Source organism: Bos mutus, chromosome 2 (genome assembly GCF_027580195.1).
Source record: "Bos mutus isolate GX-2022 chromosome 2, NWIPB_WYAK_1.1, whole genome shotgun sequence".
Taxonomy (NCBI): domain Eukaryota; kingdom Metazoa; phylum Chordata; class Mammalia; order Artiodactyla; family Bovidae; genus Bos; species Bos mutus.
The window spans coordinates 51,247,953-51,266,841 of record NC_091618.1 but is presented as its reverse complement, the minus strand read 5'-3'; the positions used below and the strand labels follow the sequence as shown (position 1 = coordinate 51,266,841).

General features: G+C 36.7%; 1 protein-coding gene across 1 annotated transcript in view; it reads right to left on the bottom strand.

Annotated features, from left to right (window-relative positions):
- The window catches only part of DNAH7 (dynein axonemal heavy chain 7), a 259,565-nt gene that overhangs the window by 189,892 nt on the left and 50,784 nt on the right, over positions 1–18,889 (bottom strand). Inside the window, 6 exon segments of the mRNA XM_070388877.1 lie at positions 3,284–3,362; positions 5,596–5,723; positions 6,742–7,014; positions 12,778–12,957; positions 13,562–13,745; positions 16,804–16,923. Of these exon segments, the coding sequence (XP_070244978.1) occupies positions 3,284–3,362; positions 5,596–5,723; positions 6,742–7,014; positions 12,778–12,957; positions 13,562–13,745; positions 16,804–16,923 (964 nt within the window).

Genomic DNA, 18,889 nt, shown 5'->3' with positions numbered 1-18,889 from the left:
AGGAATTGAACTGGGGTCTTCTGCACTGCAGGTGGATTCTTTACCAACTGAGCTATGAAGGAAGCCATTCCTCAGGAGAAGGAAATAGCAACCCACTCCAGTATTCTTGTCTGGCGAATTCCACAGAAAGACAGAGGAGCCTGGTGAGCTACAGTCCATGGGGTCGCAGAGAGTCAGACACGACTGAGTGACTAACAGTTTCTCCTCCAGTCTAGAAAGTCAATGCAATTTCGATCAAAATTGCAAGGGTATTAAAAGAAACTAAATTTGATATGATTCTAAGTCTCTGAAAGTACTCAAGAGTAAATATTTGAGAAAGAAAGAAGTGAAGTCGCTCAGTCATGTCCAACTCTTTGCGACCACATAGACTGTGGCCTACCAGACTCCTCTGTCCATGGGATTCTCCAGGCAAGAATACTGGAGTGGTTGCCATTTCCTTCTCCAGAGGATCTTCCTGACCCAGGGATCGAACCTGGGTCTCCCACATTGCAGGCAAACACTTTACCCTCTGAGCCATCAAGGAAACCCAAATACTTGAGAAGGCAAAGATAATCATGAAAAAGGGAAATGATAGAGACTAGCTCTGCTAAACAGCAAAATGCACTATAGATGCAGTAATTTAAAACAGTTCCTGTTTGGCTTCAGGAGTAGAGAATGGACAAGAATAGAGCTCAGAAATAGATTTAAGTATACATGGAGATTTACTGTTGAAAAAGAGGCATTTCAAATCAGGAGTGAAATGACAAATCATTTAATATATTGTACTGAAGTAATTGGCTATTGATTTTGGAAGAAACTAAGAGGCCTATTTACTTAGTAGAAGTACAGAGAAGGTACATTATTAAGTGAATAAAATAATTTGTAGGAGTAATGATTGTATTTTTGAAAAAGCAGATCTCTTTTTGTGTGAGTGGGTGAATACATAGGTGTGTGTGTGTGTGTGTGTGTACACATGTGCATGCACATGGAAGTGCCCATGTGTATGTACATATATACATGTGGTTCTCTCAAAGTTCTTTTGAACCATTAACTTATGCATACATCTTAAAAATATAAATGGTGAAGGAAACCTACTACCCTACAGAAAAATGAGAAAACTGGCAATTACTTATACCAACCTATGTTATACCCCATATCTCCCTGTCCAGGAAGTAAGTACCTTTTTAATGCTTTTAAAGTTCTTTTAAATTTCTTATAACCAGCTCTCTCCTGCTCTTCCTTTTTGTCACTCTGCTATCTATCTATCTACACACACATACACATAATTGGAGAGAACCATTACCCTCAAAGAAAGAAATTATGGAAAAGAGGAACTTTTATTTCATACAATTCCATATTATTTTTCACTTTTATAAATAAAGAGAAAAAGAGAGTAATATGGAAACATACATTACCATATGTAAAATAGATAGCCAGTGGTAATTTGCTGTATGACTCAGGGAACTCAAACTGAGGTTCGGTAACAACCTAGAGGGGTGGGATAGGGAGGGAGGTGGGAGGGGACATGGGTAAATCTATGGCTGATTCATGTTGATATTTGGTAGAAATCAGCACAATACTGTAAAGCAATTATCTTTCAGTTAAAAAAAAAAGACATTGTCTTGAAATCTTTCCATATGTCATTCTAATTAGGCTGTTTTTTTGTTGCAAATCCAAATAAAGGTCTAATTGAAAATACATTGTTGCAATTTGGTTAATCAGCTTTCTAAGCAGTCAAACAACTGGATTTTTATTTCCTCTCACTGATAAAAAATGACTGACTTCTGTATTGAGTAAAATGAGATGTTTATGACCTTACAGAAATAAACTTTTTCAAGATACAGAAATATAACATCAGTAGTGAGCCCTACTTGCTAATTCTGTTAAATGTTGCTATAAACAGAAATTCACACCAAATAGCTCCAAGTTCCTACATAATTCCAGTGATGGCTAAGGGCGTAAATAAGTAACACTCTTCATACTCAATATTCATTATTTTTCAAAGGAATTTCCAGCTATGGAACTCTCTAGCTACCTTGAAAATCATTCATATTAAAATATCACTTTTACAAGAACTAACATAAAATATAAAAGATTCTAAAAAAAATACAATATGTATGTTTGTATTTGATACACACACATACATTCAGGTGCCAAGAGCCCCAATCCAAGTATAAATACTTGAAAAGGAAATAGAGGAATTATATACAGAGGCTGATATATAAAAGATGGTTCTAATGATTTTAATAAAATTTTCTTTAAGTGATTAATTTAATGTACAGAATCATATGAACTCCTTTTGTAATTTCTTACCTATACAAACTTTTGAATGATTTTACGTGTTTTGCTGGGTTTGCTTAAATATTTTAAAATCTAGAAACACAAGGTCTATTTTGGATCTTGCGACTGCTAGAAAAGGAAAAAAATTCCTATGAAAGCTTAACGTTACACAAACGGAAAAGATGATTAGCCAGGTGTCTTATGTTATTTTACTCACCATCAGGCAGACCTCAAGCATAGGAGACTTATCTAATATTTTCAGTACCATAAGTCCTATGCTCAAAATATTTTTCAGCAAACTACCACAGAAATGTTTAATATATGATAGAATAAAAGATAATCTATAGAACACAGAGCAAAACATTATTTAAGGATTAAACATTCATTGGTTTAAGAAATGAAGGATGACCACATATCTCAGGTTTCCCAAGACAGCCCTGGTTTATGCCTGTTAGCGTAGTAATGATTATTAATAGTGCTCTCAAAAAGATCCTTGTAGACAGACGACCGCACTAATAACTCCAATAGTTCACCTCTTCCACTATCTAGTCTTAGAGTGTCCTCTCACAGACTCTGTGGCCATGTGACTTGCTTTGGTCAATAGGTTAGTTGCTATTCTGACACAAGTAGAAACTTAAAAACCATATGTACAATTGGGCTTGCTTTTCTGTCTCTATCACTCCATGAAAACACGCGCAGGTGAGACTGCTGAAGTTTGAGAGGAAAGTGGAGCAGAAGAAAGTTACTGAAGATAATGATAATGGTCAATCCATCTGAGAACTAGTTGATCTAAGTCAGAACCATCTAGGAGTATCCAGCGTGCATCACCAAGCTTCAGAGAGAGACAGACAGACAAAGAGAAACAGAGAGAGAGTGTATGTGTGTAACTTACAATTTTAAGCCTCTGTTTTAACTTTTGGAGTGATTTGTTACTATATATCATGTCAGTAATTATAAAAAACTGGGAAAAACAAGCAAAACAATTTACTCACACATATGACCATACAGAGATTATAAACAATACCTTCATTTCCATTAGTTCTGCTGTATTTGGAGGTGTGCTAAGAGCTTTTTCAGATATCTTTTCAAATTCCTCACATAATCTGAAAAACCAGACAAAAGCCATTTATATAATTAAATTTTATTCCTAAATATATTCATGTATACTATTTTAATATTCCATTACATGAAAAATAGATTATCTTATGTATATGACATCTAATTAATTAAAAGCAAATTTGTGCTCACTTAGTTATTCATTCAATACACATTTAATCATTCATCATGTTCCTAACTACTGTATTAAGTGACAGAGATACAGAAACGTGGAAGATGTAGTAATGGTTCTCAGACAGTCCACATTCCAGTATGAAAGACAAGACTATGAACAATCAATTCCAACCTAGAGTTTCAAGGATGCTACCAGAGATTTAGTTGAGAGGGCACAAAAAGGTGGTCTACTTGGAAGGCACAGTTAAAATGGGCTGGTGTGCTCAGAAACTTCTGGTAGTATGTAAATATTTCCTACTGACTTGAGTTGTGGGCAATACAAATAATGAACTTACCATGAAATTAAAAAAAAAAAAAGAGTTGTGAGAGGTTAAGAAAGTTGAGATAACGTGTAGAAATTTATTCAAGAAGAATGGCTGTGAGGTGAAAGAGAGGGAATGAATGGTGGTGATGTTGAGTTGAAGTGGAGGATGGAGAATGGAAGAGGGTTTTGAACATGTTTGCAAATTTCAGAGGCAGAATCACCAGTGAAGGAGAGACTTAAGATGAGACACAGAGGGGACAACTCAAAAACACAGGTCCAGAGAGATGGGAGGCAATGAGGCTGGGCTTATGGGTGGAGACAAGAACACTGAATGGTTGCCAGACTCTTGCCCTGTGAGAATGTGGGGAGTCAGACAGGAAGGGGTCTGTGCAGAGGTGAGTTGAGACACATGAGAGCAAGGAGTTGAGGGTATTTGTACCTAACAGCTCCTGTAATAGTCCTGGTATGTCCTCTGTACATACTGTGAGTCTGGTGAGAGGCATACTTAGGAGAAAAAGGGAAAAAGTAGAACCAGCATGAGCTCTAGGGGCAGCTAAGAGGCAGGGAAATAGCTATGAAATAAAATATTTCACTCAGCATGAAATATTATAAGTAAAAGACATTCACTATTCTACACTTGCAGAGGAAAGGGTACTTTAAGATGAATGTATGATTCTGGGTCTTAGATAAGCCACCCAAGTCCTGGCCCTTTTGCATGTGGTGCCACCCTCTTCAGCCTCCCCTCAACCCCACCTCTCATCCCTCACAGTATCTGTGAAAGCAACATAACCCACTCCTTGTTCCTGGAGCACATCATGCCATTTCATACCTCACTTGCTTCTATATACTATATCCTCTAACTGGAATTCTTTCACCCACACTGTTCACCTGGTGGACTCAACCTTCAAAAGGAATTCATGTATCACTGCCACTTTTCAGCCTTCCCTGATTTTCCCCTCTCCTCCAACCTTCACTGTGAAGGAAATTGATCATTTCCTTCACTACTGTTCTTTTTCTGTGTGGTTCAATACATCCTGTTGTAATTCACTGGATTGGGTGTCCACTTCTGCAACGTAACTTCAGCAGCTTTGTTCATAGTCTATGTCCCTAATGCTGTGCCTGACCTTCTTCCAGGCTTCTACAAAGGCTAAAATAAATATTCTTTTTAATAATATTTTCTCTAACACTGTAACTATCAAAATTCTGATTTGGGGGGGGGGTTTATTCCATGTAACTGATATCATGAAAGAGGCTCATGGAGCCACATTATCACCAGTGTTAGAAAACTACACTAATTACACTTCTAGTCTTAAATAGGTATTCTGCTTTACAATCAGAATTTTTGAGTTTACTTAACAAGCGTTAGTTTTCCTTAAAATCTCCAAGTTGAACAACAAATGAGTTTGTAGTTAAGATAACATGTTCCCATGGACATGAAGGATAATTACAGTAAAATGATGTTCCAAATTTGGGATCCTTGACAACTACTCTGAATATCCACTTTGAAAACTCACTGTGTACTGATTACACAAACTTAAAAATATGAAGTTAGATAATGTCCACATGACTTGTACAAAAGAAATGCAAACGCATTTTAATATCACCTTAATTCAGACAACTGGGAAGACATATTCATGGTGAAAAAAAGATACTAAATAGATTCAAGTAGAAGTAAGTCTGGCTTTATCTTTTCTTTAAGGTCATTTATGACACTGCTTTATCCAGTACTTTAGGTGACAGTTGATTCTATTTAAACCGCACCCCCTCGCCCCTGCACCAAATAAAAGTATTACACACAATACCTTGTATTTACTTCCTGATGATCTCTGAACATTTTAGCAATAAGTTTTCCACAAATGACATCTGCTCGCTTCACCAAAGCTCTGATTAATTCCTCACAGCGCACTTCAAACATTCCTAAACGAACAGTCTGCAACGTTGGGTATTAAAAGTTTAATAAACATGAAATGACATAAATGATTCCCACAATTTTGCCTTTTCCACAATATTGATTTTGTGTGTATGATCTAATACAATTGAGTTTTTTTTTAATATGATGTAGGCTGGGGTTTTTAAATACGCTACCACTATCTTCTCAGTAAATCTCCTTGAATAGTATATCTTAAGCCAATTCTATTTCAGGACAATAATGGCTATAAAAACTTCGGAGAACTAAGTTATTGCTATATAGACAGTGCAAGATTTAAATGTTATATTTGCTCTGTACAAAACGTAATGAATGTTCATGGTAGTAATTTTGGAAAATATTAAAAAAAGGACAAAAGTAGAAAATGTTTAATTACCAGTCTTCTACTAAACAGAAGTAACCACATTTTGGTATAATTACCATTATTTTCCAAAGTATTTATAAACACCAAAGCAATTTAAAAAATTAGTTCTTGATATTTTTGAAGGGTCAAACTAAAGAAAGTACTTAAAAGTCAGGCTTGCAGGGTAGACCTTCAGCTCTCTGAGCAGAAGAATCTTGTTCTGTCTATTTCCATTTCTTTGGAAGGAATGATGCTAAAGTTGAAACTCCAGTACTTTGGCCACCTCATGCAAAGAGTTGACTCATTGGAAAAGACTCTGATGCTGGGAGGGATAGGGGGCAAGAGGAGAAGGGGACAACAGAGGATGAGATGGCTGGATGGCATCACTGACTCGATGGACGTGAGTCTGGGTGAACTCTGGGAGTTGGTGATGGACAGGGAGGCTGCGATTCATGGGGTCACAAAGAGTCGGACACGAATGAGCAACTGATCTGATCTGATCTGATCTGATCTAGCCAGGGCTTACCATATACTTGGCAGATAGAAAAGTCCAGTACATAGTTGTCTGTTGACAATAACAGTCTGATTCTTTCACTGTACAGTGTAGAAATACATCCTAATAAACCAGGGAAAAGATCACTAGGTACAAAGACCAGCTGTACAAAATGGGAGATTTACCTTTCTAGATGTGTACTGTATATCCTCTATGAGTTTTTGGTATTTGCGAATTTCTTGTATTATTTTCTCATAATGATGATTTTCTGCAAGGAAAGCATCAGCATCTTGCTCAGCTTTTCTGGTAATTAAAAAATCATACTTGTCATAAAATCTGAGGTGCTCAATGGGTGCCACGCTCTCACGCATAACCACCTCCTTAATCTTTTCTTTGTGAGCTTCGACAATTTCATTCAGAATTATTGGCTTCAAGATTGTTGGTTTAGACTTACTTTCCTAAACAAAAGGATAAAAACCATATGAGTCATTTAAAATACCTTAAATTAAGGTAACCATATCATTTGTGTTGTGCTGTTTAGTCACTTAAGCCATGTCCATCTCTTGTGCAAGACCATGGACTGTAGCCTGCCACAGGCTCCTCTGTCCATGGGATTTCCCAGGCAAGAATACTAGAGTGAGTAGCCATTCCCTACTCCAGGGGATCTCTCTGGCACAGAGATCAAAGACACATCTCCTGCATTGCAGGCGAATTCTTGAGGGCTGAGCCACAAAGTAAGCACACCATATCATTTAGCCATATAAAAATGCCCATCTTAGCAGATTGTCTTTTTACTCTCAAGGTACTCTGATTTTTCTAATCTATGTCTACAGAAGGAAATTCAGTCTAATCACAGCATATTTTAAATACCTAGGTTTCATATAATGTTTTGTTTTTCTTAGAGGCTATCTAGGTGTATTTTGTTTTTCTGTATGGGTCAAAGAGCAGTCACTTGAGAACATGCACAGATTAAGATTTAGAATATCAAAACAGCAAAATTCACATTTTATTTGTGCAACTGTATACGCTAGCTTAAAAGGTAGTGTTTGCATTGTACATTATTTTTTTTTTAAATAAGTCAGTTCAATGTCATTTGATTATAGTCTTTGGTCACAATAGTTAGTCACCTTGAGGAGTAATCTATCTGGAACAAAGAAAGACTGTTTACTCATTGATTCGACCCTGAGTTTTGATTCTGTGAACAGCAACTAGAACAGACTAAAATCCCTAGTTGCAAAATTTGCATTCTGCTACAACCATTAGAATAACATGGACAAGAATGTTATCAGACAACAATTTTAAATAAGCAAACAAATCTCTACAGACAAGTAAATGTGCAAATATGGTTTATTATCTTGAACCAAGATATACTTTAAATACACACACTGTCTCTCTCTCTCTCTCTCTTTGCCTGTTTTCCAGAGAAGGGATGTTTAACTATCACAAACAAAAATCATTGCCAGTAGTGAATATCCTACAGCTTTTAAACTGATAATATCAAAGGATTCCTCAGCGAACTGGGTAATTTGGTCAGGTATCCAGGGTGCGTTTGCCCACTATGTCCCCTAGTGGGCATTTCAAGAAATCACACTTTTTAAGAACTAGATGCTTCATGAGAATATTAGTGAATCCCACCACCTTCACCATCATCTCAACCCTACTCTTGGGGCACAATAGATGTTTGGTGTCATCCTTTCTGAAAAAGAACTTTAGGATAAATAAATACATATTGTAAAATTTATGCAATGTGTGATATGCATATGCAAAATTTATGTGAAATTGTTGGGTCTAATGTGAAGCTTGTCCATTTTAGTTTACTGATTCCCTTATATTTACTACCATGGACAAGAGTCTTTTAGAAGAAATGGAGGAGCCCTCATACTCAAAAAAATAATCCAAAATGCAGTACTTTGGTGCAATCTCAAAAACTACAGAATAATCTTGATTGGTTTCCAAGGCAAACCATTCAAAATCATAAAAATCCAAATCTATGCCCCAACCACTAATGCTGAAGAAGCTGAACTTAAATGGATCTATGAAGACCTACAAGTCATTCGAGAACTAACACCAAAATGGATATCGTTTTCATCATAGGGAATTGAATGCAAAAGGAGAAAATCAAGAGATTCCTGGAGTAACAGGCAAGTTTGGCCATGGAGTACAAAATGAAGCAGGCTAAGGGAGCTTTGTCAAGAGAACACACTGTCATATCAAACACCCTTTTCCAACAACACAAAAGACTACTCTGCACATGGACATCATCAGATGATCAACAATGAAATCGACTGCAAAGAATACAATCAATCTGAAGATGGAGAAGCTGTATACAGTCAACAACAACAAAAAGACCAGGAGCTTACTGTGGCTCAGATCATGAGCTCCTTATTACAAAATTCAGGATTAAATTGAAGAAAGTAGGGAAACCATTGGGCCATTCAGGTATGATCTAAATCAAATCCCTTATGATTATACAGTGGAGATGATGAATAGATTCAAGGGATTAGATCTGGTAGACAGAGTGCCTGAAGAACTGTGGGTGGAGGTTCGTAACACTGTACAGGAGGTGGTGACCAAAACTAGTCTGAAGAAAAAGAAATGCAAGAAGGCAAAGTGGTAGTCTGAGGAGACCTTACATATAGCTGAGGAAAGAAGAGATACAAGAGGTAAAAGAAAAAGGGAAAGATACACTCAACTGAATGCAGAATTCCCGAGAATAGCAAGAAGAGATAAAACATTCTTAAGTGAAAAATGCAAAAAAATAGAGGCGAACAATAGAATGGAAAAGACTTGGAGATCTCTCCAAGAAAATTGGAGATACCAAGAGAACATTTCATGCAAAGATGGGCACAGTAAAGGACAGAAATGACAAGGAACTAACAGAAGCAGAAGAGATTAAGAAGAGGTGGTAAGAATACACAGAAGAAATATACAAAAAAGGTCTTAACAACCCGGATAACCACAATGGTGTGGTTACTCACCTATAGCCAGACATCCTAGAATGTGAAGTCAAGTGGGCCTTAGGAAGCATTACTATAAACAAAGCTAGTGGAGGTGATGGAATTCCAGCTGAGCTATTTCAAATCCTAAAAGATGATACTGTTAAAATGCTACACTCAATATGCCAGCAAATTTGGAAAATGCAGCAGTGGCCACAGGACTGGAAAAGGTCAGTTTTCATTCCAATTCCAAAAAAAGGCAATGCCAAAGAATGTTCAAACTACCGTACAATTGCACTCATTTCACAGGCTAGCAAGGTAATGCTCAAAATCCTTCAAGCTATGCTTCCATAGTGCATGATCCAAGAACTTCCAGATAAACAAGCTGGATTTAGAAAAGGCAGAGGAACCAGAGCTTAAGTAGCCAACATCCATTGGATCATAGAGAAACCAAGGGAATTCCAGAAAAACATCTAATTCTGCTTCATTGACTACATGAAAGCCATTGGCTATGTGGATCACAACAAACTGTGGAAAATTCTTAAAGAGATGGGAATACCAGACCACCTTACCTGTCTCCTGAGAAACTTATATGTCAAGAAGCAACAGTTAGAACCAGACATGGAACAATGAATGGACTGGTTCAAAATTGGGAAAGGAGTACAACAAGGCTGTACATTGTCACCTTGCTTATTTAACTTATATGCATAGTATATCATTCGATGGAGAAGGCAATGGCACCCCACTCCAGTACTCTTGCTTGGAAAATCCCATGGATGGAGGAGCGCAATCCACGGGGTCGCTAAGAGTCGGACACGACTGAGCGACTTCACTTTCACGCACTGGAGAAGGAAATGGCAACCCACTCCAGTGTTCTTGCCTGGAGAATCCCAGGGATGGGGGAGCCTGGTGGGCTGCCATCTATGGGGTCGCACAGAGTCAGACACGACTGAAGTGACTTAGCATAGCATAACACAGCATAGCATTCAAAATGCCAGGCTGGATGAATCACAAGCTGGAATAAAGATTGCCCAGGAGAAATATCAACAACTTTATATATGCATATGATACCACTCTAATGGCCGAAAGTGAAGTGGAACTGAAGAGTCTCTTGATGAAGGTGAAAAAGGAGAGTGAAAAAACTGGCATAAAACTCAATATTCAAAAAATGAAGATCACAGTATCTGGTACCAGGATTTCATGGCAAGTAGATGGGGAAAAAAGTGGAAACTGTGACAGATTTTATTTTCTTGGGCTCCAAAACCACTGTGGACACTGACTGTAGCCATGAAATTAAAAGATGCTTGCTCCTGAGAAGAAAAGCTATGATAAACCTAGAGAGTGTATTAAAAAGCACAGACTTTACTGACAAAGGTCCCTATAGTCAAAGCTATGGTTTTTCCAGTAGTCATGTATGGATGTGAGAGTTGGACCCTAAAGAAAGCTGAATGCCAGAGAATTGATGCTTTTGAACTGTGGTGCTGAGGAAGACTCTTGAGAGCCCCTTGGATTGCAAGGAGGTCAAACCAGTCAGTCCTAAAGGAAATCAGTCCTGAATATTCACTGGAAGAACTGATGCTGAAGCTGAAGCTCCAATACTTTGGCCACTTAATGCAAAGAGCTGGTTCACTGGAAAAGACCCTGATGCTGGGAAAGATTGAGGGCAGGAGAAGGTGGCAACAGAGGATGAGATCATTGGATAGCATCACTGACTCACGATGGACATGAGTTTGAGCAATTCCAGTAGATAGTGAAGGACAGGCAAGCCTGGTGTACTCAGTCCATGGGGTCACAAAGAATTGGACATGACTCAGTGACTGAACAACAACAATGTGAATCTTAATAATATTCATCATAAAATAAGTAAGGTGGGAAGTCATAACTGGTATCCCTACAAAAAACCAGGAACATTGAGAGGTGACACAACCTCAAAATGCAGGTTCTCGGGACATAAAATTTCAGAATGCTGCAAGTTGAGGGGGCAATAAAGAGAAAATGTCTTATCTGGGCCTTGTTTTTCAGTGGAGAAGAAAAAGAGTGGTTGTCTTAAGAATTTGTAGCCACAGACCTGTTCTCATACAGATTTGGGTAAATGTTCATACTTCCAGTATTGTCCACCAAATCCTCAGGCAAAAGTTTTGTTTAAAAGGGTACTGGGTTTGCAGGGGCCTCAAGAGCACGTATCAATATGTAAATTCCAGAGGAACCAATTCAAATCAAGGCCTCAAAGACGTCCTGCATAAAGTTCTCACTTGTACAAGGCCACAGTAATAAAGGAAAGGCACTTACAGAAATAAACCACCAGGAGCAGGACTCAGATCAGCAAACAGAGAAGAGTAATGAATATATAACCAAGTACAAGAGACTATCAAAAATGATCAGGCTTATTTGAAAAAAAAAAAGTTAATGGGCCCTGAGAAAGCAAAAATAAACGTTATATCTATGGAGACAATAATATTCTCAAAATGAATAATGTCACAATCACAATGTTAAGTAAAATAAAACAAGTCATGGACTATTTATAAGATGACTCCATCTATACAACAATATGGAAAAACTAGAAAGAAATGTAATATGCAGCTGTGTATTGATAGTAAGTTTATCTTTAAAAATTCAGAATAATAACTATAAAATGCAAGATAGTGAATCCTTTGCTAGAAGGTAGAAGAACAGAACTAAGAACAGGGAAGGACAACTGAAGGGCAGAGTTTAAAGGTCACAGTCATTGTATGAGTCAGATTGAAGGCATGAAGGTGTTAACTTTATTACTACTTAAAACTTTAAACATTAGCCTTAAAACTTTAAAGAGTCCTGTGCTCTTTTTATGCATGAAATACTTATAAACTATTTAAAAAATAAAAAAGGAAAAAGAAAGCTAACGGTTGGACTTAGGAAACTTGAAAAGCTTTTAAGTAAATGAATTTTCAGACATGCTCATTTCATATACTAGATTGCAATAACTACTGTTGAAATATTGTAGTTCAGCAGAATGTTGCTAAATATTTGGCCAAAGAGAGAAGGGAGGCCAGACCTGATCACAACTTTAATTCTTCCCCCTCAGAAAGTTTTCAGCTGAGTTCAATGAAAGACTGTTCTAAGAAACCGGTATTAAAGAGAAGCTAATGGGAAAATAGTATGTTTTCAAGCAAAACTGCCTTATAAGCCAATGTGATTAAGTCATTTATGTTCTGTTAAGTGGAGGATACCAGTCTACACCTTCTAGAAGTTATTTGAAGGAAATACTGTCATGCAAATTCAAGCAATCAGAATATCGTTGCTACTTACCCATTTGGAATACAATTTTGTCTCAACTCTTGGCACAAAATTTACAGCCTTAATCATGACATCATAAACATTTAGAAGGATGTCTGTATAATCATTGAAATCAGGTTCAAACTTAATGGTGTCGTTATCAAGAATCAGCCTCATGACAAAACCTGGATGTTCAAAGGCCCTAACAGAATCCTGCAACAAAGAAATTATATAAAATATATATATATTATAAAGTATCCATAAATATGCATATCAATTGTGAGAGACTAAGGAGGGCACTGGTCCAGTTAGAATACACCCTTCCTCTCATGACCTAGACAGTTAACCCAAGGATGAGCTGTACCAAAAAAGATAAGAGCCATTCCCAGCTAGACTTGTTGGTATCTACTATAGGGTCAAGATGCCAGAAAAAGGAAGATGTGTATAGCAGTGGGGCTCTAGAATCATGCAAGAAGGAGCCCAAGAGGAGAATATTCAAATTCCCAGACTGTTCACCCTGTATCAGGACCTTCTTACAGTAAGAAAAGAGTTGTTTGAAGAAATCTTCCCCAGTCATCATGACCCAAATTTCCCAATGATGGGAACTTTCACTTATTCCCACTAACCTCACTAATATAATAATAATAATATATTCTACACATGTAGGTTGACATTAAGTCTTTTTTAAAACAGGTAAGTGTAATAGGTCTAAAGATACACTTTCTGATCTCTCACTGGTAAAAGTTATAATTATCCACTCTCAAAGAACTGAAAATAAATTGGTAAGTGAATATTGGTATGACTGAATCTTACTTACTGGAGGTTGTGCAATTAAGTCTGTGTAATCTTGCATGGAAACCAAAGCGAGTTCCTGCAGCTGTAAAGTCATAAGTGTAGCAGCACAGTTGAAAAAAGATTCCATTTTGGCACTGCTGTCACCAGTTGGCAATAGTTTTTTTTTATTACCTTGGTAATAAATATTCTGCACTTCTGGAAACCACCTTCAAAGAACAAAAGACTTTTAAAAGTTAATACTTTCAGTGAATTACTCCTCTTACATTAACAGTAACTTCTGAACATCCAAAGGTCTTCATAGAGAGGTATATTGCCAAGTGACATTATCCACTTTCCGAAATGTAAGTGCTAGCATATTTCATCCTTCCTAAGAAATTTTAATCATAGACAATGGAAAATGGCTCAATGACATGATGCTGTGATAAAAACGTAACTTGAACTCCATGTATGACACTCTTTGGATATTATAAAAATTATCTTTACTGGATATTACAAGGCATGCCTCCCATGGATTTGTCAATTTAAAGCTAAAATATGAGTAACATTAAATCAAGGGAAGCCTTTTTTGGTTCAACCCACTTGATATTTTATGCTATTCTATTTCACAATGATAGCTGAAAACAAGATACAAAACAACAAAATCAAGTATGTTCTTTTCTTATCCTCCTTAATGAGAAATTCTAAAAGAGTGACTGATTTAAAACAAGTTTCAAATGTATATGCATCCTTGTAATAAAAGGAAAACAATGAATTTAATATTCACAGACACGTTGTGATAAGCCAAGTTTTCAGTTTACAAAACCACTGCCCAACACTAAAATTAAGGAATATTTGTACCTCTTTTATAAGATAGAATTTTTAAGCAGTCAGTATAAGTTCAGGAGTTGCCTGAATGCTCCCAGAGAGATCAAAGTTTTAAATGTATGTATTTGTCCCTTTAACAAATACATGTTTTGTGCCTCTGTGCTAGGGACAGTGCCTCAGGAGATATGAAAAATATGACATAATCCTTTATCTTTAGAATAAGGAAGGCAACGTGTCATAGCAGAAAAGCAGATACATTTGAAATCAAAGGATAGAGTCATATTTTCTACCTAGGTAATAGAGAAGAGTTTTCTAGTGAAGAGGGCAATTTCACTAAAGAATAGATAAAAATGAAGCAAAGACAATGAGAAAAGGATCTGAAGTACAAGATATGAAAAATAGGTGGGAGAGGTAGGGCTAATATATCTAATCATTTTGCTATCCGTATCAGAGCTAACAGACTAGAAAATCGGAATAAGTAAGTGGGGCAAAGTATGCAGGACTTTGCAGAACTTCGGAGCTAAACACAAGAACTTGGGACAAGCTTATGTTCTATGAATAAACAGCATATCCTTCTGCAATGGGGCACGATTGCTAAAGCAACAGGTAAAGAGGATAGGTAGCAAATACTAAGGGGAGAGAGCAAAGCCAGATACAGCAGATACTAAGGGGACTGAGAAGTTTCCAGTAGCTCAGGCAAGAGATGAAGACAAGTGAAATGTATCTCAACAAAAAAAGAATAGTTAGAGATACACTGAATATGGCTAGAGGCAGCCTGGGGATGGTGAGGATGTAGATGATGAGTAAAAGAGATAGAAAAAGTAAAAAACTTTTCAACTTGGCCTGGGAACGGTCCAGAAGAAGAAGAATGGCAGGTCTGGAATAAAGAGTAAATACTGATATGGAAATGTCGAGAATCAGGTGCTGACATTTCATTCAACTGGAGATATACAGTAGAAATTTTATAAGAGGGACACAGAGCTCAGAAAACATAAACTCTTAAGACAGCTAAGAGAGAAGAAATCATGAAACTGTTGAGAATATAGAGAAGAAAAATGAAAGCAAATACCTGCACAGCCTCTACTCTTAGAGAAGATAGTAAGATTAAGTAGAGTCAGAAAAAGAGATCAAAAAAGAAATAGACACAGGGACACAGAACAGAGACTTAGAGAAGGCGGTAGTGATAAACTACAGCAACTGCTGAATAGAAGTGAAGGATGAGGACTAAGAAGACATTAGGGTTTGGCATAGATGTCACGATTAATCATTTACTAATTGTTTCTCCACTGTGGTGAGCCGATGTTCTGCCTTTCAGCCACGATAAAACACATTCTGGATCCCTATTTAAAGTATGGTCAGAGCAATCTTCCCTCAGAATCAATTAAGCAGCATCAAGAGATACAGTTAATCAATCTACATCTTTCATCAAAATAATTCAATAAAGGTTTATCCTCTACTCTTTTCTTTGACATCCAGTCTACTAAAATTTGCAGTGGAAATGTATTCCTGGAGTAGAACCTTAAAGTTATAGAATAAGTTATATTTATTTTTATTCTGTGCTTATGAGGTCATATTCTTCTCTGCAATTAATTATGAAGTTTCATTCCACACTTCTCCTCTATTTTTTATAAGAAATAAATACTAATATTATATAAAAGTCTAAAGTTCTTTCAAGTAATATCAAACAAAGAATTTGCTTCTAATGTATTAGTGAAGAAAAAACAGAAAGGAAAGATTTAGCCATAAGCTGTTAAAAGATACCTTTATAAGTACCTTTCAGAAATCATAAAACCAAGCTGGAGTTTCATGTCCTCTGTTATCTTAAATGTGATCCAATTTCAATGTTCTATTTGTAATAACTTAATGACCTCTAACAGAGACAATTTTCCTGTATTGTTTCAGAACATATTATCTGGCACCAGTATCAATAATTATCATATGTGGCTATTGCATTTTGAAGGGCCAAATCAAAATGATGTTTAATTCTCATTTGATAGGTCTAACCTCCCAGTACAACTGTAAACTCCTTTAAAGAATATTTTCCCCTATAATCGTCTTTAAACTCTTCTGTATCCTCCATTCAAAATCAAGATGTAATAGGCATATTACTTTGCATGTATTCATAGCAGACTCAAAGAAGTATCTGGAGAACGATTAGTTGATGATCATTACCCTCCCGCCCGTGTTATCCAACCCTACACTCAGAGGAGAGGGTAGAAACAAGACACTGGAAAAAAAACATCAATTATAACCATCTTAGTTTCTATACTATCTATGCTGCATAGAACATCTGGATAGACATCACAGAGCAAGACAGTTAAAGACATCATATTTAACTCTCAATCAGAAATGATTACAAACTTGTTAAAATGAGATTTTCTGAAAGCAGTTAAACTATAGTAGCTCAATCATCACATTTTAAAATGTATGTTTTTTGTACATGAAATTTCAAAACTTTACATTTTCAGTAGAGTCTCTTTGGCAGATTCCATGTGTTTCATGACAATTGTCTGAAAAGTTGACAGCTCCAATGCATCCTGACGATTGTGAAATTCTTCTATATCAACTAACCGTAACTTTCTGCAAGAGATGTCAATGAACAGTGATATATGTATGAGTGGCTTTGTTTGGTATTTGATATTTTGCTAGTTGGTTGTTCCCTTCTCAAAAACAATATTCCTAGGTTTTATCACTAAAATTTGTGTTTCATAAAAATATTCTAGAACATAAATTATTTTAATTTTAAAATAATATAATTAAATTCAACAGGAACACAGTTTGATATAATGAAAGAGTGCTATACAATAGAAGGATATAATAACTGAAATTTTATGCCTAGTTAGACTGACTTTTTCTTCAAACTAGAATAATTATAACAGGAAAAGAGGTAGGGCTCAAAGCTTACAAGGTCCACTCCTCCTAAAACAAAAACTGTACCCATTCTGAAAAGAGAACAATCCTGATATTAGAAATCCATGAGGTGAGGGAGTTCTCACACCTAATTATGACCCAGTGTATAAAAAAATATTTTGAACTTGTGTGATTTTTATTTTATTTTTTTTTCAGAAAACTGTGTTTACTTCAGCCAATAGTTTTCAGTTCTGACTACAACACTATGATCCTTGTTACAAACATGCTTCACTCAAGAATTTTCTCTAGCACATTAAAGAGCAATAGTATCTATTAGTATCATTGTTATTCACCTCAATTTAACTACAGATTACTTTCCTAAAGAAATTTCTTTTCAATTTCTACATGATCAAATGTTTTCTATGTTATCTGAAAGGTAGTAAACACTACTAAAACATTACATTTAATTTTTGCTTAAAGACCAATATAAAATGTTGGTTAGTAAATAAAACACGTTTCACATCTATTTATATTCCTTTCACAAGTGGAAGTCCATCTCCTAGATTATAATGAGTTCAGTACATGACATCAGTGATATATTATGCTCAAAGTCGGTAGAGCCATTGCTGAAGAATCATTGGTAATGTGTTATTCTGGACAACTAAGCAGAGCAAAGCAAAGTTTTACATAAAATATTTCTAAAATGTAGCATGACGGCACATACTAAACATAATCTGCTCTCTTTAGGCTTCTAGCTCAACATGTTCAACATGACTTTCTGCTTTAAAGCGGTAGTTATAAATCAGGGTGCAGGGGCATGCCATGTGAAGCAGCCCTGAATAAGGGCAGTTGCTAGGGCAGGAGCCCTGGAATCCACTGTGCCATTGAGCAACCAGACCAATTTTCCCTGCATTTCCTTGGTGTTTGATTTAGAGACAAGAGACAATTCTAAGCACAGGGCACCCATCTTTCCTGTTTTGAGACTGACAGGCTTTTACAAAAGTTTTATAGAACTTTTCCCATGAAATCCCTGATAACGCCCCTATTTGGTCAAAATGCTGAATTGTTAAGAAGATGGGAAAAATACTACCGGACATTAGTCCTACTTTCTCAGGACAATTCCTACAACAATCTAGGAGTAGAACAATAGTTTTAATCACTGGTTTAAAACTACAAAAGAGTTAGGAAAAAAAAGATACTCAACAAATAACAGTCCCAAATCATCCAGACTGAATGTCGGGTTCTTCTCTGAACTCTTCCTATCCTTTACCTGCTGCAAGCAAGCAGATGTCAATTTCTGGAGACTCAGCAGTCAGTCATGGATCCCTCCCATCCTCACACCCGCCACTTGATGCTCATCACAGTCTGTAACCTACCCTGATTCTTGGATCCATCACTGATTTCAGGCAGAAGGGTCTTCAGCAGTCTTGGCCCAACACTCTAGACTTAACATCAAGTCAGCCTCTGACTTTGATTTCTGGTTCTCAAAGCTAATCTCACTTCTTCGTGAAGTCACTCAGTCATGTCCGACTCTTCGTGACCCCATGGACTGTAGCCCACCAGGCTCCTCCATCCATGGAATTTTCTAGGCAAGAGTACTGGAGTGGGTTGCCATTTCCTTCTCCAGGGGATCTACCCAACCCAGGGATCGAACCTGGGTCTCCCACATTGCGGGCAGATGCTTTACCGTCTGAGC